The following is a 13,373-nucleotide window of genomic DNA, read 5'->3' as shown; positions in this document are numbered from 1 at the left end:
AAACCCTTCTGTGATTCTATGAAAATGACGAAAGAGGGAAGGAGCTGGTTATTTTAATCTTTGGTTCCTTTCTTTTAGAAGATATGTATTGATATTTTGGCAATTCAGAAGTGTAAATGAAATGCTACTTTTAAGTTATTTGTAACTTAAATCCCCTCCTCCTGAATGTTAGATTAATAAGCCTTTCTGACTCTTTACTTTAGGGGCTCTGCAAGTCTTCCAATTAGCTATTAACTGTCTGATAAAAGATTGCAGTATTTTACATTACTACTTTGATTTATGATTTACTGATCTGCTTCTCTTCTTCAGATGAATATATCGCCAGTAGCACTTGCTCGTATTTATGAAGAAGACTTTAAACAAGATATGGCTGCCTTAAAGGTACAGATACTCAAGCTTCCAAATTTAAGAGTATTTAAAAGCAGTTATTTTGATTAGGAGTCTGATTTTGATCTGAAAAAATAAACTGATTATGTGATGAAGTGTTGCTTGAAAACTGAGTGCGGATTTACTTTTTCATTCTGCCGGGAAGATGTTGCACACCTTTTGAGTAAGGAAATGGGAGGAGAAACAAATCCTTGCTTTGGAATGACTAAGTTAAATTTCTTTAGGAACGCATTTTTTTTCTCTCTACGCAATAGAGCCTTGTTTCACAGATAATACGTATTTACTATAATGCAGAAATAGCCTGATCTAAAGCATATGGAATATCGAATACCCTTTCATTGACTTCAGGTGGCTTTGCTTCTTGTGCAGAATACTTGTCAAAAGCAGGGAGTAAGCCGCTGGGGGAAAACTAGTGGCTATTTTTTGCCACCTCTCTTTTCTCTGGTGTATTATCTTAAATGCTGCTTATGACGTTCTTATGATACTTGCAATATTCTTTTCTTTGAAAGATAAAACTGAGGAGAACGTTCTTTAAAGTTTTTCTTAGATTATAAGAGACTTGTCAGCAGTGTGTTTTCCAGAGGCTAATAAGAGGGTACTCTTTCTTTGTTTAAGGTTCTTCCTCCGTTAGTATATATGAGAGTGACCGACAATATTCCTCAGATAATTTCCTTTATAAAAACAATAATTGCTAGCGGACAAGCTTATGTAACCTCGCAAGGTAAGACTTACAGCAAGGCAACTCCTCCCTCAGCACATGCACAGGTAATCAGTGCTCGTAGTAATCCTGTTCTGGGCTCAGATGAGATACCCTGTGCCAGGCTTTCCTTCTGTTGATTAACAGACAGGGTGTGAGCAATTCATTTGTGGTGACACGAGTAGGCAGAACAGCTCTTGCTCAATTTCAAAGTTAAACGTAGCTCATTACTTAATGTAATTGTTTACTGTAATGAACTGCTATCTAAGCTCCTGAGGGGAAGTCCTGGCCTGGCATCTGAATGAGAGCTGGGAGAACCTTTTAGCTCTAAATGGAGGGTGGGTATATCCTCTGTGCTGTAAAAGATGTGCCTGCGAAGCACTACGTGTGGGTTTTTATTTTTAGCAGAGCTGGTGGTTGTAGAAGGATTGGAGTACGTCGTAACGGGCGTAGCAGTAGGCTGTGCTGCAGTCAGGGAGGGGGTTGCTGATTGCGCGTGGGCGTGGAAGAACCTGGGGAGATCTCCAGAATTCTAAGTTATCCTGTGTGCGGAATGAGCACATGCAGTGAGGTTACTGAAAAGCTGGTAACGTGGTGCTAACATCCGCTACTACTTTTGCAGCGTTTCTGAATTTATAAATCAGAACTTAAAATGGGAGTAGAAGGGCGTTTGGTTTTGTTTTGCTTTGAGGGAAATGTTATCTTCTCATCGTGAATGTGCCCCATCTTTGCTATAAAACTAAACATTTCTTGTTTACTAGGCAATGTTTATTTTGATGTTAAGTCTTGGGGAAAAAGATATGGAGTATTAACTGCTGTTTATCCTGATACCCAAGATGAAGCAGGTGAGTTTATGGCACCAACTTGCTTGTATTTATGTGTTGTATGAACTTGTGATGTATCTACACATAAACTTTCATTCAGCAGACTGAAACAGTTTTCTGACCCCTTGTATATAGCCAGCTTTTTGGTTAATTAAGACTACATTGCTTTTGTCATTATTTATTGAGGGTACTCACTGTTGCTAGTGCAAAAGAAAACTTGGCGGTCTCTCTTCATACTTCGTAGCCTCTCTACCTTTGTGCTGGTACCTTAGAACAATTAGGATTCTTAACTAATTTTATTTAAACAGTTGGGAGTGCTTCATACAAACTTCATAATGAGGTGGAGGTCTCAGCTGTTGCACTAGCCAGCAGGGAGGTATTGAAGGCTAAACTCATGCATTATCTAACACACTGTTGTTTGGGCAGTTGCACTCCCCTGGTGCACGCTGACCAGATGGATTTGCGTCTTTCATGATTTACCACTGGACTACGGCTGAGCAGCCTGAATGTGTGAGGGCGAGCGATCTCTTGTAGGCTGTGCTGGAGCATGTCTCTGCCCTGGGCTGCATGTAGTTTTGCTGCAGTTTTCCAGCTCCTGAGCAGCATTGCTGAGCCTCTCTGTAGTTTCTGTAAGTCGGGTTGGACCAGGTCTCTGCAGTGGAGGATTTGATGCAGATCTCCTGCATCCTTTCGTGTGCTGTAGTTCAATATTTCTTCAATGGGGAAAAAAAATCTGTCGGCAGTTACTGACGATGCCTGGCAGGCCTGCTGCTCAGGTGAATCGCAGCCAGCAACTTCTCCGGGCTCCATTCTGGAGTTGTTTCACCATTACAGCTCGCAGAGGGAATGCACTGTGTCAGTGGTTATTTAGGGGCAGTTACTGACGGCAAGGACAGCCAACAGCCTCCTGGGCTGCATGAGGAGGTCAAGGGAGGTGATCCTTTCCTGCTCAGCACTGGTGAGACATACCTGGAGTGCTGGGTCCAGTTCTGGGCTCCCCAGTATGAGAGAGACATGAACATACTGGAGAGAGCCCAGCAGAGGGCCATGAATATGATGGAGATATGGTCCAGTACCTCCTATGAGGAGAGGCTGAGAGAGATGGGAGCACTCAGCCTGGGGAGGAGAAGGCTCAGGGGGTACTGTGAAAACAGTACTAGAAGTTTGCTGCTGTCCAAGAACGGTTTTGATTCTCATCTCCTTGCTTTTCTTGGTTTTATAGAATCTGAACCAGAAACTATTTGTGTCCCAGAGAAAAAAATGTGGTTGTCTTTCTGTTTGTGGGTTTTGGTTTAGGTTGTTTTTGTTAGCTTTTCTGTTGTGGTTCAATCTGTTTGTCCTGGGAAACTGTCTAAGGAGTAACTAAATGAATAATGTAAAACCAGATAAATTCAAAAGGACCAAAAGAAAAGGATGTATTAAAGAATCTTAAAACCATCTTTTTAGCCTGTAGAAATGTAATTCAGCATATTATTTTTAAATGTTTGATTGAGAAACTGGAAGCCCTGTAGAGAGGGGATGAAGGGAAAGGTGCAGGGAAAGAAGTTGAGTGAAAGAGGTTAAAATCAGAGTAGTTCACTAAATACACGTTTCCACTTGCTTTCACTTGCGCTTTTTTTTTTGAAACGTATCCATTAACAAATCACTTAATCTTGGCAGTTCATACGGATAAAAGACATGGTAAAGATTTTGCCCTGTGGAAGGCTGCCAAACCTCAAGAGCCATCTTGGACTTCTCCCTGGGGAAAAGGAAGACCTGGGTGGCACATTGAGTGTTCCACAATATCAAGGTCAGATTTCTTGGATTTTAAATCTAGTGCTGTTTTTTTGTTTTCAGTCATGGTACAGTGGTAGTAGCAGTATTGAAAGTGTGTTTTTCTGATCAGTAGAAAGCACCAGTTTTAATGTGAATACTTTGTGCAGTTTGGGGTGTCGTGTGTGGCCCAAACTCTGTTCCACCTTAATGGTGTAGCTGTCTTGCTGTGTTTTGACACCTTCTCTTGAGACAGACTGGGTATTTAAAATATGCCAGGCAGGATCACACAGTTGATCAATGAGTCTTTTAATTTGAACTGAGTAACCGAAGTTTTTATTGAAAGTTGTGGTACCTTTTTCATTTGCCTCCCTTCCACTTCTTGCAGTCTCCATCGGACCTGGTTCAGTGCTGTGTCAGGAGGACAGGGATTCCATCCTGACTCCAGCGAGCGTATGAGATCTTGCTGGCCTTATCTTAACAGCAGTTGTGGATATGCATGCCACTCATCTAAGCACTATTCAGCTTTCCTTAAAAGTCAGGCACAGTATTAAATAGTCTGATTTCTCTTTGGCAGTTTATTTTGTGGGCACAGTGTGAATTGTGCATAATTTTGCATTAGTCTCAGATCTCTTTTGGAAGCCAATAACAAATTTTAGATCTAGCCCAGTTTAACTTAGAATCATAGAATGGTTTGGCTTGGAAGGGACCTTAAAGACCATCCAGTTCCAACCCCCCTGCCATGGGCAGGGACACCTTCTACTACACCAGGTTGCTCAAAGCCTCATCCAGCCTGGCCTTGAACACTTCCAGGGATGGGGCATCCACAGCTTCTCTGGGCACCCTGTTCCAGTGCCTCACCACCCTCTCCGGGAAGAACTTCTTCCTGATATCTAATCTGAACCTCCCCACTTTCAATTTAAACCCATTACCCCTTGTTCTGTCACTACAGGCCCTTGTAAAAAGCCTCCCCCAGCTTCCTTGTAGCCTCTTCAGGTACTGGAAGGGGCTATAAGGTCTCCCCGGAGCCTTCTCTTCTCCAGGCTGGACAAGCCCAACTCTCTCAGCCTGTCCCCATAGCAGAGGTGCTCCAGCCCTCTGATCATCTTGGTGGCCTCCTCTGGACTCACTCCAACCGGTCTATATCCTTCTGATGTTGAGGGCTCCACAGCTGGACGCAGCACTCCAGGTGGAGTCTCAGGAGAGCAGAGTACAGGGGCAGAAGCTTGAGAGATTTCAATCTATGCTGGAAGTAGATGGAACCTGGTGCTTTAGGTTTCTCTTTCATATGCTTTGCGGGTACACCTGGGGTTGTTAGTCATTACTACCTGATTGTGAAAAGCCTTTATAAAGGTGGCTTTCTGTCTGTAAGTAGTTTTAGCACCATGCAATGGTTCTTAAGGCAACAAAAGTGCACAAAAACATGCTGAATTTGAAGTGCAGCTTGTGACAGAAGTATACTCTTGGTCTAAAACAGTGCCAACCCGTTACAAAAGGGCCTATCTGCTAATGTGGTGCACTTTGTAGTCTGCATTTCTTTCTGTAAAGAGTTATTTTACTGCGTCTGGGTGAGACTCCAGCCATGTAGATACGAGTTGACCCGTGCAGTGCCTAAGTGTAGTAATCTTAGGCTGTGAAAAATTTGTTTTGGTAAGTTACCTATAATGTTTTGCTGACCCGCTCAGCTGTCAGAGGCCCATTTTAATCATAGAATGGCTTGGGTTGGAAGGGACCTTTTAAAGGTCATCTAGTCCAGCCCTTCTGCCATGGGCAGGGACACCTTCAACTTGATCAGGTTGCTCAGAGCCCTGTCCAGCCTAACCCTGAATGTTTCACAATACCTCTTTACCCATCTGTTTTGCCAAAGATTTCAAAGCACTTCAGGTGAGCTAATTTTGAAAAGTCTTTGAAGTGTTCCTGGGAAAGGGGCATGGGAAGGGTGTTGGTCCCTAACACGGCCCTGGAAGATGGAACCGTCTGCCAAGGCTGAGGTCTGACCCCCAATCTGGAGTTTCCCTTGCAGTGAGGTGGGCCGTTCCTCCTGCCCCTGGGCATTTTGCAGATATATCTCTCCCCAGCTCTTAATGATTTTGTTGGAGGAAACAGCAAGTGGCCAGTGCCCTTCTGTAGATGTCAAGAGGGAAGGCGCGAGCTGGGGCCACTCCTGTGAAGGTCTGTGCATAAGCTGGTTTTGAAGCAGGCAGGAGGAAGCAGAGGGGCATGAGCTTGAGAAATGGCAACAGCCGTTCTGTTTTCCCTTCTTTCCTCATTTTCTTCTGTGCCCCAACAGTTTCTGCGGAGCCATCATGAGCTGGGGTGTTAACAGGGTGTTTTGTCCCAGGAGGGGCCAGAAGTATTAATATTGTATTGATATCTAGCCAGCTGTCAGGAGCCACTTGTTAATGTGCCGTGTGGGAAGACTGTGTGTACGCACACATGCATACGTGCGTGGGGCTTGTCTTTTACTTTCTACTTGTGTAGACTTTGCATTTTACCCAGCTTGAGTGTCCCTGGTTTCTGCATAGTTAGCGTTGATTTACCTCCCTGTGAGTAGGCAAGGTTGTCTTTGTTTAACAGGTGGGCAAAATGAAGTTATTAACTTGCCCAGCGTGACCTGATGGAGCCCTGAACAGAGTGTAGCAGCCTTGACTCCTGGTGTTGAACCAGAAAGCGTCTAGGTCTGCCCTATTGCCACGTGAATGCCTTACTTCCAGCCATCGATACCTGCAGAGAGGCCTGTGCCTTGCAAGCCTGCAGGCAACCCACACTAAGGCAGCAGTGCTGTTGGGATGAAGGGAATGGCCTTGGGAGGTCAGAGGCACTGACACTTCTTATGACATTATAACAATATAGGACTAAATATTTTTTGTCATGACTGCGTACTGTATTGCCTGGATTCTTGCAGAAAAGGTACAAGATAAAAAGTAGTAATACCAAATTTACAGAAATGTTGATTACATCAAAGTTGTTAGGTTTGCAGGTGAAAGTAGCTGTCTGATGCTGAAACTGTAGCAGAAGAAGGAAAGGAGATGTCCTTCTTGCCTTTCTTTAAGTTGGAAAAATAATTGCTTCTACTAAGGAGAATTAATTGTGGGCAGGTAGGGTCCTGTCCATACAAGTTCTTATGCAGTTTTGGTATCCAAGATTTGTGTAAAGTCTTTTTAAATTGTGCACTTAAATTTATGTTCTTTCATCTCTTTCTTTTCTGCATTTTCTTTTTGCAAAAAGCTTTTGTAGTGTTCTACTTACTGATCAGGAAAATATTGTTACAGTGCAGTGTTTGGAAAGCAGCTGGACGTCCATACTGGTGGAATAGATCTTGCATTTCCTCATCATGAAAATGAAATCGCACAGTGCGAGGCGTATCATCAGTGTGAGCAATGGGGGAATTACTTTTTGCATTCTGGTAAGTAAAATATGAGTCACCCGAGAGGCCTGAACTACTGTAATGGTTTGGGCTTTTAGGTTTGGCATTTGTATGGTACAGAAACAGATGCTGTACTACAGTGACCAAGTTCCTGACCTCACTAAGTGAAGAAACATGAGTGAGAGTGAATCCTGAAACTCTAGAATGAATGCCTTATTAACAAAGCAATTATGGTGAAATATTCCTGAATTTCACCTGGGGAAATCTCCAAATAATAACAGTATGTGCTTTGCTCATGTACACTATTTACTCCTAATTAAAAACGTGGAAAGAAGTGTTTTTCCTGTAGAATCTCATTCCCTTTCATTTGAGTTTCCTCAAAATTTGAGGGTAGTCCTTGTGGTAGGCTATCTTCCTTAGTTGTATTTTGGTTGTAACAGTCCTGCAGGACTCTTTATAAATGGTCCTGCAGGAAGAGGGTGAAAATAGCTGATATTTTCTACATATTATTCTTGTAAATTTTTTGCCTTGGAACCAGAACACGCAGTAACTGAAGGCAAGGAGTGGAGGTGGCAGGTGGGCTGGTAGCTGATTACAATGTTTTAAAAGCATTGAGAATGGAATAAAGCAGTCTTGTTCTCCAACATCTCTCATCACCAATTGCCCGTGGGCTTAAAAATCATTCATCAGCAGCATGCAGAATAAAGTAGCCTGTGTTTGTAAATAATGGTGAAAGGCTTTTAATCATGGTAAGGAAAGACATCTGTACTACTGGAAAATAGGAATGGAGAGAATGCTAAGATACATGAACTGATGAACCAACAGAGCTCACAAAGTTGTGATCCTGCAGAGAAATGCCTGAGCTGGGATGTTTTGTGTGGTTTGAAATATGGGGGAAGCCTGGCAGGCAGACACACTGCTGTCAGCAACCAACCGCTCGCTGGACATTCTGGGTGTGCAATTCACATACCTGTAACCATTTAAATTCTCCTGGGAAGATTTTTTTTTAATCCACCAGTAGCATTGTGCCTAGTGGTGGGTATGAGAAACAAGGTTCATGCTGAAGGCAAAGTGAGTTGGCTGCTTGGTCTGCTCTGGTCCAGCATGGCCAGTGAGGTGGCTGGTGGGTTGAGACAGGGAGGTCTGTGGCATTCATGGGCTACGTAAAGACCAAGTCACTCACCCCGCAGCTCTATGGAAAAGTGGACTCTCGTCCCTGTGGTCCCTTAACCCTTCCCAGTGCTGTGACCAACTTCAGCGTCTCTCTGGTTTCTTACGGAGTGTGACTGTCTTGGCCCACAGATGTCACAGACCTTGTCTCTTCCCCCAGAAGTGACCTTGCTGGCTGTGCTTGGCTAAACTGTATGGAAGTGTCTTTTACTCGCTTGGTCTTCAGCATACGATACTGCCCGGCATTACGTAGAACTGCTCCTCGCTACCTTGGCACGGTAGTGCTCCTGTGAAGTTTGTGCTGTGCGGTGCTTCGAGCTACGTCATTGTCTGACAGTACTAGCGCTGTTCCCGTTGATGGAAACCGTGAGATTTGTTCTTCCTGGTGTAGTCGTGGGGGTTGCGGATGGTCGACTGAAGGCAACAGGAAGTCAGGTTCAAGTCTGCAGCCTCTCTTCTTGCTGCACAGCACTTGGTGCAAGATGTCTCGGTGAACTCTTTGTGCTGCCTCTCTGAGCACAGCAGCTGCAGAGCCCAGCCCGTGGTACACTCTGGGAGTTACCCGAGCGTTCTTTATGGTGTATATGTTTGTACTGTACAGAGTGAATATTGAATTCTGGTTTCGGTTTCCCATGCAGAGCCTGTTGTAAATCGACAGCAACTGTCCAGGGGCTGGTGCATCCTCCAGGGCGGGCTTTGCTCCCAAAGCGCTGGGGAGTTCTCTGCGCTTTTGCGGAGATGCACTGGTTGCTGCCAGCCGGAGCCTTCTGTTGAAAACCACTGAACCTGACTTTTCAAGCTTGGAATTGAAACTATAGAGGAAATACTCCTTGATGCTAAATAAAGAGGAGTCAATTTTTACTTTATTCTTTTTTTAAAAGAAAGGGGGGTGGGAAAACCCTGCAACACAGTTCCAAGGGCAGTTTGTACACTGAGGGTTCTCTAGGAGCTGACAGATTACATTCATTAAGTAAAAAAAAAATGTTGCTGGAGGATGATAGTGTGAATTATTTAGGGCAAATGGATCAGCTTCAGAAACAATTTATTCTGGTAACAGACTTCAAAATTTTAGCAGGCTCAGAATTGGAGGAGCAATCTCCATTAGAGGAAGAAAATCCCTGCACTGGGGATAAATCTTCTTATAAGGACTTTATTTTTAGACTACTTGTACTCTGGGAAGAGTGCCAAGCCAAAGTTATGAAAATCCTTGTATTTTGTGATTCTGCAATGAAATCATTCAAAGTGCTGAAACTCTTGAAAAGGAATATTACTTCAAATTCAGAGGTTACCTGGACCTTATTAGGAAAACACAATCCAGCTATTTCAAGCTTAGCTGCCTGCCATTAAGTCAGTCAATATTTAGGCACCTTTGCAGAGGAAAAAAAAGGTAATTGTACCCAGGCTTTTCTCTTCTCCCAGGGGACGTTTGTCTGTGGGTTTTACTTGAGTCGCAAGAGCTGCAGGTGCCCTGGATCTCTGACAGCCTGGATGCTCTTAGCAAGGGCCTCGAGTTTAATGATGCAGCGGTGACAATGGCCTCACACACGAGCAGTCAAGACAAATACGAGGAAAATGAGATTTTGGGTTGATCATAAATTTCTGTGTAGCTGGTTCTGTATCCACGGATCTCTTGATTCTTTCCTACTCACTGTAGAGTGTGTTGTGCAAACTTAAGTTTCCAGGTGGTCAGGGTAGGACCAGAGGTCGCTTTCTTAGGGAGAATCCCTGCTGCTTTGAGTCATTGTCAGAAATGGCTGAGAAGTGAAACCAGATGCTGTTCACCTCCGTTTACCAGGCTTGAGCATGTTGCTTTTGTATCCAGACGAGCGTAATGGAGATTTTATCCACTTGTGGAAAAGAGGAGTTTCGGGGCAAGGCTGCAAAAGCAGTGCTGTGTGGAGAGGAGCACAAAATTCAGACAGCTGCCTGGGCTGCTGGGCAAGAAATGCCATCGCCTCTGCCACCACCTATAAAAGCAGAAGCATGATCATATGCTGTCCTTGCAGAGCACTCTGAGGTGTTGGGAATGCTGGACTGCCAAATCTGAAAGAATGCAGTGCACTGATATGGCGTTAAAGAGTAGGAAAAGTTCATGCTTAAAAATCTGCCTCTTAAGTATGATTAAGTGCTGGATTCTGCAGGTCACAAAGGGCCTGGAAATTGCTTGTTAGTGGTGGGCGCTTGGTAACTTACAGGATTACTCCTTTATTAGGAGAAGCCAATTAAGGCTTTTAACAACATTTCAGGAATGATGCTGAGTCATCTTTTATTGGCTACATGTTCGGCATCTCTCCGATGCTGGGAATAATTGATGTTTTCCATCAGCAGTGGTGCTGGGGCTAGCACGGATGAGGCCCAGGAGCATACAGCCTGCGATTGCCCATTTCCTGTCTTGCTTCAACAGAACTTTGAGTACTGAAGCTGAGCACTGTGTACTCTCCTAAATGCAATGGAGATGGTTACTGCCTTTTTCCTGCACCACAGCCCTGTAAACCAGTGGTCCACGTGGCTATTGAAAGCTCCTGTGGTGCTCAGAGACGACATTTTGAAATAGGCTAATATAAATTAGGCATCATAGCTATATCCCTCCCTCCCCCCTCTTTTTCTGAGTCTTCCAAAGTCTGGAGAAATATGGAATGTGCTGAAAATTCTTTTTACATGTAAGGTATTTTGAACCAGCACAGTAAACTTTTGGATTAAAAAAACCCCAGCCATCAGTAAGTAATAAGTATAGGAAATAGTTGAGATTCACTGGAGGATCTTTAAAGTCTGAAAATATTTCTGGGAAGTCAAGAGTAAGGTACTTTTTCTGCGAAGTCTGAAAAGTATTTGCTCGCTTGCTTGTTTTTACCAGTTTATTATCAATTCTGAACAGTGAGACTTTCAGTTTTTTTCCTTATTGTCTCTGCTCACGGTGGTGGTGTTTTGTTGTTTGTTTGGTTTGGTAAAACCTGTGTGTCTTTTCCTGTGTTTTAAAATTCACCCAGCAAAAGTTGAGGGTGGGGAGGTGTGCCGGACTGTAGACAAGGCTATGGAAAAATGCGTTGGGCGTTGCATTGGAGGGATTGGCACATCTCCATCACAGCATCTGCTGCCTCCAGCGTTTCCAGTGTCTCAGTGCAGTCTTTCTCCCTGTTCAGAAGCACGCTCGTTCATCCTGATTAATTTTTGTTGTTGTTGTTGTTCTAGGACATTTGCATGTTAAAGGAAGTCAAGAAAAAATGTCAAAGTCATTAAAAAACTACGTAACAATTAAGGTAATCCTTTTCTGTGAATTGAAGCAATGTATGTTTGTAATATGTAAATAATCACAGCTCTCTTTTGAGAAAATGCTGGAGTGTGTGCTTACACTGCAGCGAAAGGCCTGAAACGGAGTGCTTCTGTAGTGCTGCTGTACACGTTAGTGTGGATCTGGATGCAGGAAACCCGCTCGGACTCAGGGTTTGCTTATAACATGGATCTCGCTGAGCTGGGAGCATCTGTAGGAGCAGTGTTTGTGCCCAGGACCAGACATCTGCACAATAGGATTAGGGTTGGACTCAACAATCTCAAGGGTCTTTTCCAGCCTAAATCATAATGCTTTGTAACGATGGGTTCTTGTCTCTCCGCTCTTAATTATGCATATGCTTTTGGGACTTAGAAAAGAGCGGACGTTCGAGCTTTAGGAGAAATGGGGTGTAGTGTCAGCGTTTTGTCAGGTGTCCTGCAACTGCCCTATGCCAGCGGTGCTTCGTGTTCTCCTTTGTCTTTATACAGTCACCTTGCTGACGTACAGAGCGCTTGGTGTTTTGGTACCCACGAGCCACATGAATATGTCCTGTTTTCCTTTAAAAAAAAGGGGGTTGATGTAGCCCAGAGCAGGGTTTCTGTGCCAGGCATGTGTGTTACAGCTGTGCTTGGGGCTAGGCTGGCTCCTGTGATGGCTGACACCTATTGCTAGAAGTGGGTAACATTCTTCCTTTAGACAGGGCTTGAGAGGCTGTTTCAGTACACATGTTCCCCTTCGTCCTCTCGGAAGACAAAATCCCTTTAAAAAAAGAGTTCAATATGAGCTGCTTTATTCTTAATTCTCCTGATGTTGTCTGGATACAGTTAAGCCCTGTCTCCCCCAGGAACATTACCCATCACTCACAACTTTCACAGAAATTGCCTGAGTCTCAGACGTTGTGGACAGGGTGGAGAAATGACCACGAATGCCGTGCATATAGTTAAAATAATGTCTGGGAACACTCCTCTCCACATCTGCAGTGGGACTTTTCTGTTGAGAAAACAAAAAATTCAGGCCTGTCTCTCTTCCCTTGAGGTTCTCCGCTTTTAATTTCTGCCCTTAGACATGGATAACAAGTATTAATCCTCTCCTGTAAACAATTTTCAGTCCAGTGAAACAAACTTCTTTCCATACAACCTTCCTGCATCTTGAACGTTAAGCCCAAAGTGGAAGTTTTTATGCCTGTTCCGAAAGAGGTGAGGCCTGTCCAGGACGGTGCCTGTGGCCTTCCCCTGGTCCTGCCCACAGCCACCTGCATGCCAGGCCATCACCCGGGCATGGCCACCCCACATCCTCCGTGGCCAGCTGCCCCGTTTTCCCTCCCCCCCTTCCCAGGTTCTCTTCTCTGATTTTTCGTTTTTCTTTTTTTTAAATAGCTATTAATTCTGACCCCCAAAATCAAGCATGTTGCCATAACACATGGCTGAGCAACCTTCTTTGATAGTGTGCTACATTTTTTAATAAAATCCAGAATTGGTTTGTGTGGTCCTTTCCCAGACTTGATTTTGTTTCCGTACTTCACTCATACTGTTCTACCTCTGTATATTAGCATGAAGCTTCTGGGGTTATTGAGTACATTCAGTTATATAGAGTTTGTTTTTAAAAAACCCAAACAACCCCCAAAAAACCCACCCACCAAATCAATTAGTAGCATTGTCTGTGTCTTGATTTAGTTTGCCCTAATTGCCACAATTATTTCTGTTTTCACCTGAGAGGTGGCACATTGCTGACACTTTGCTACCTTCAGCGTTCAGGCTGGTTTAGTGCGGTAGCTGAAGCTAAATTTCAAAATGTGCATCTTTAAGCAAATGATGCTTTCTGTATTTGCTCGCTTGTCTTGACTTCTCCTTATGATTTTCTGATTCAGTGGCACTTCAGTGCTACAACTTACCATCAGCAATTTGCAGA

At 43.9% G+C, this 13,373-nt stretch overlaps 1 protein-coding gene across 1 annotated transcript in view; it reads left to right on the top strand.

Moving 5' to 3' along the window:
• Positions 1–309: 309 nt before the first annotated feature.
• Positions 310–13,373, top strand: part of CARS2 (cysteinyl-tRNA synthetase 2, mitochondrial (putative)) — a gene marked incomplete at its 5' end in the record, with an annotated part of 28,912 nt that continues 15,848 nt past the window's right edge. The window contains 6 exons of the mRNA XM_010150310.1: positions 310–381; positions 1,003–1,108; positions 1,846–1,929; positions 3,568–3,697; positions 6,933–7,066; positions 11,387–11,454. Of these exons, the coding sequence (XP_010148612.1) occupies positions 310–381; positions 1,003–1,108; positions 1,846–1,929; positions 3,568–3,697; positions 6,933–7,066; positions 11,387–11,454 (594 nt within the window). The remainder of the gene's footprint in view (positions 382–1,002; positions 1,109–1,845; positions 1,930–3,567; positions 3,698–6,932; positions 7,067–11,386; positions 11,455–13,373) is intronic.

The sequence above is a fragment of the Eurypyga helias genome, unplaced genomic scaffold (genome assembly GCF_000690775.1).
Source record: "Eurypyga helias isolate BGI_N326 unplaced genomic scaffold, ASM69077v1 scaffold23844, whole genome shotgun sequence".
NCBI lineage: Eukaryota > Metazoa > Chordata > Aves > Eurypygiformes > Eurypygidae > Eurypyga > Eurypyga helias.
This window is presented reverse-complemented; position numbering and strand designations above follow the sequence as displayed.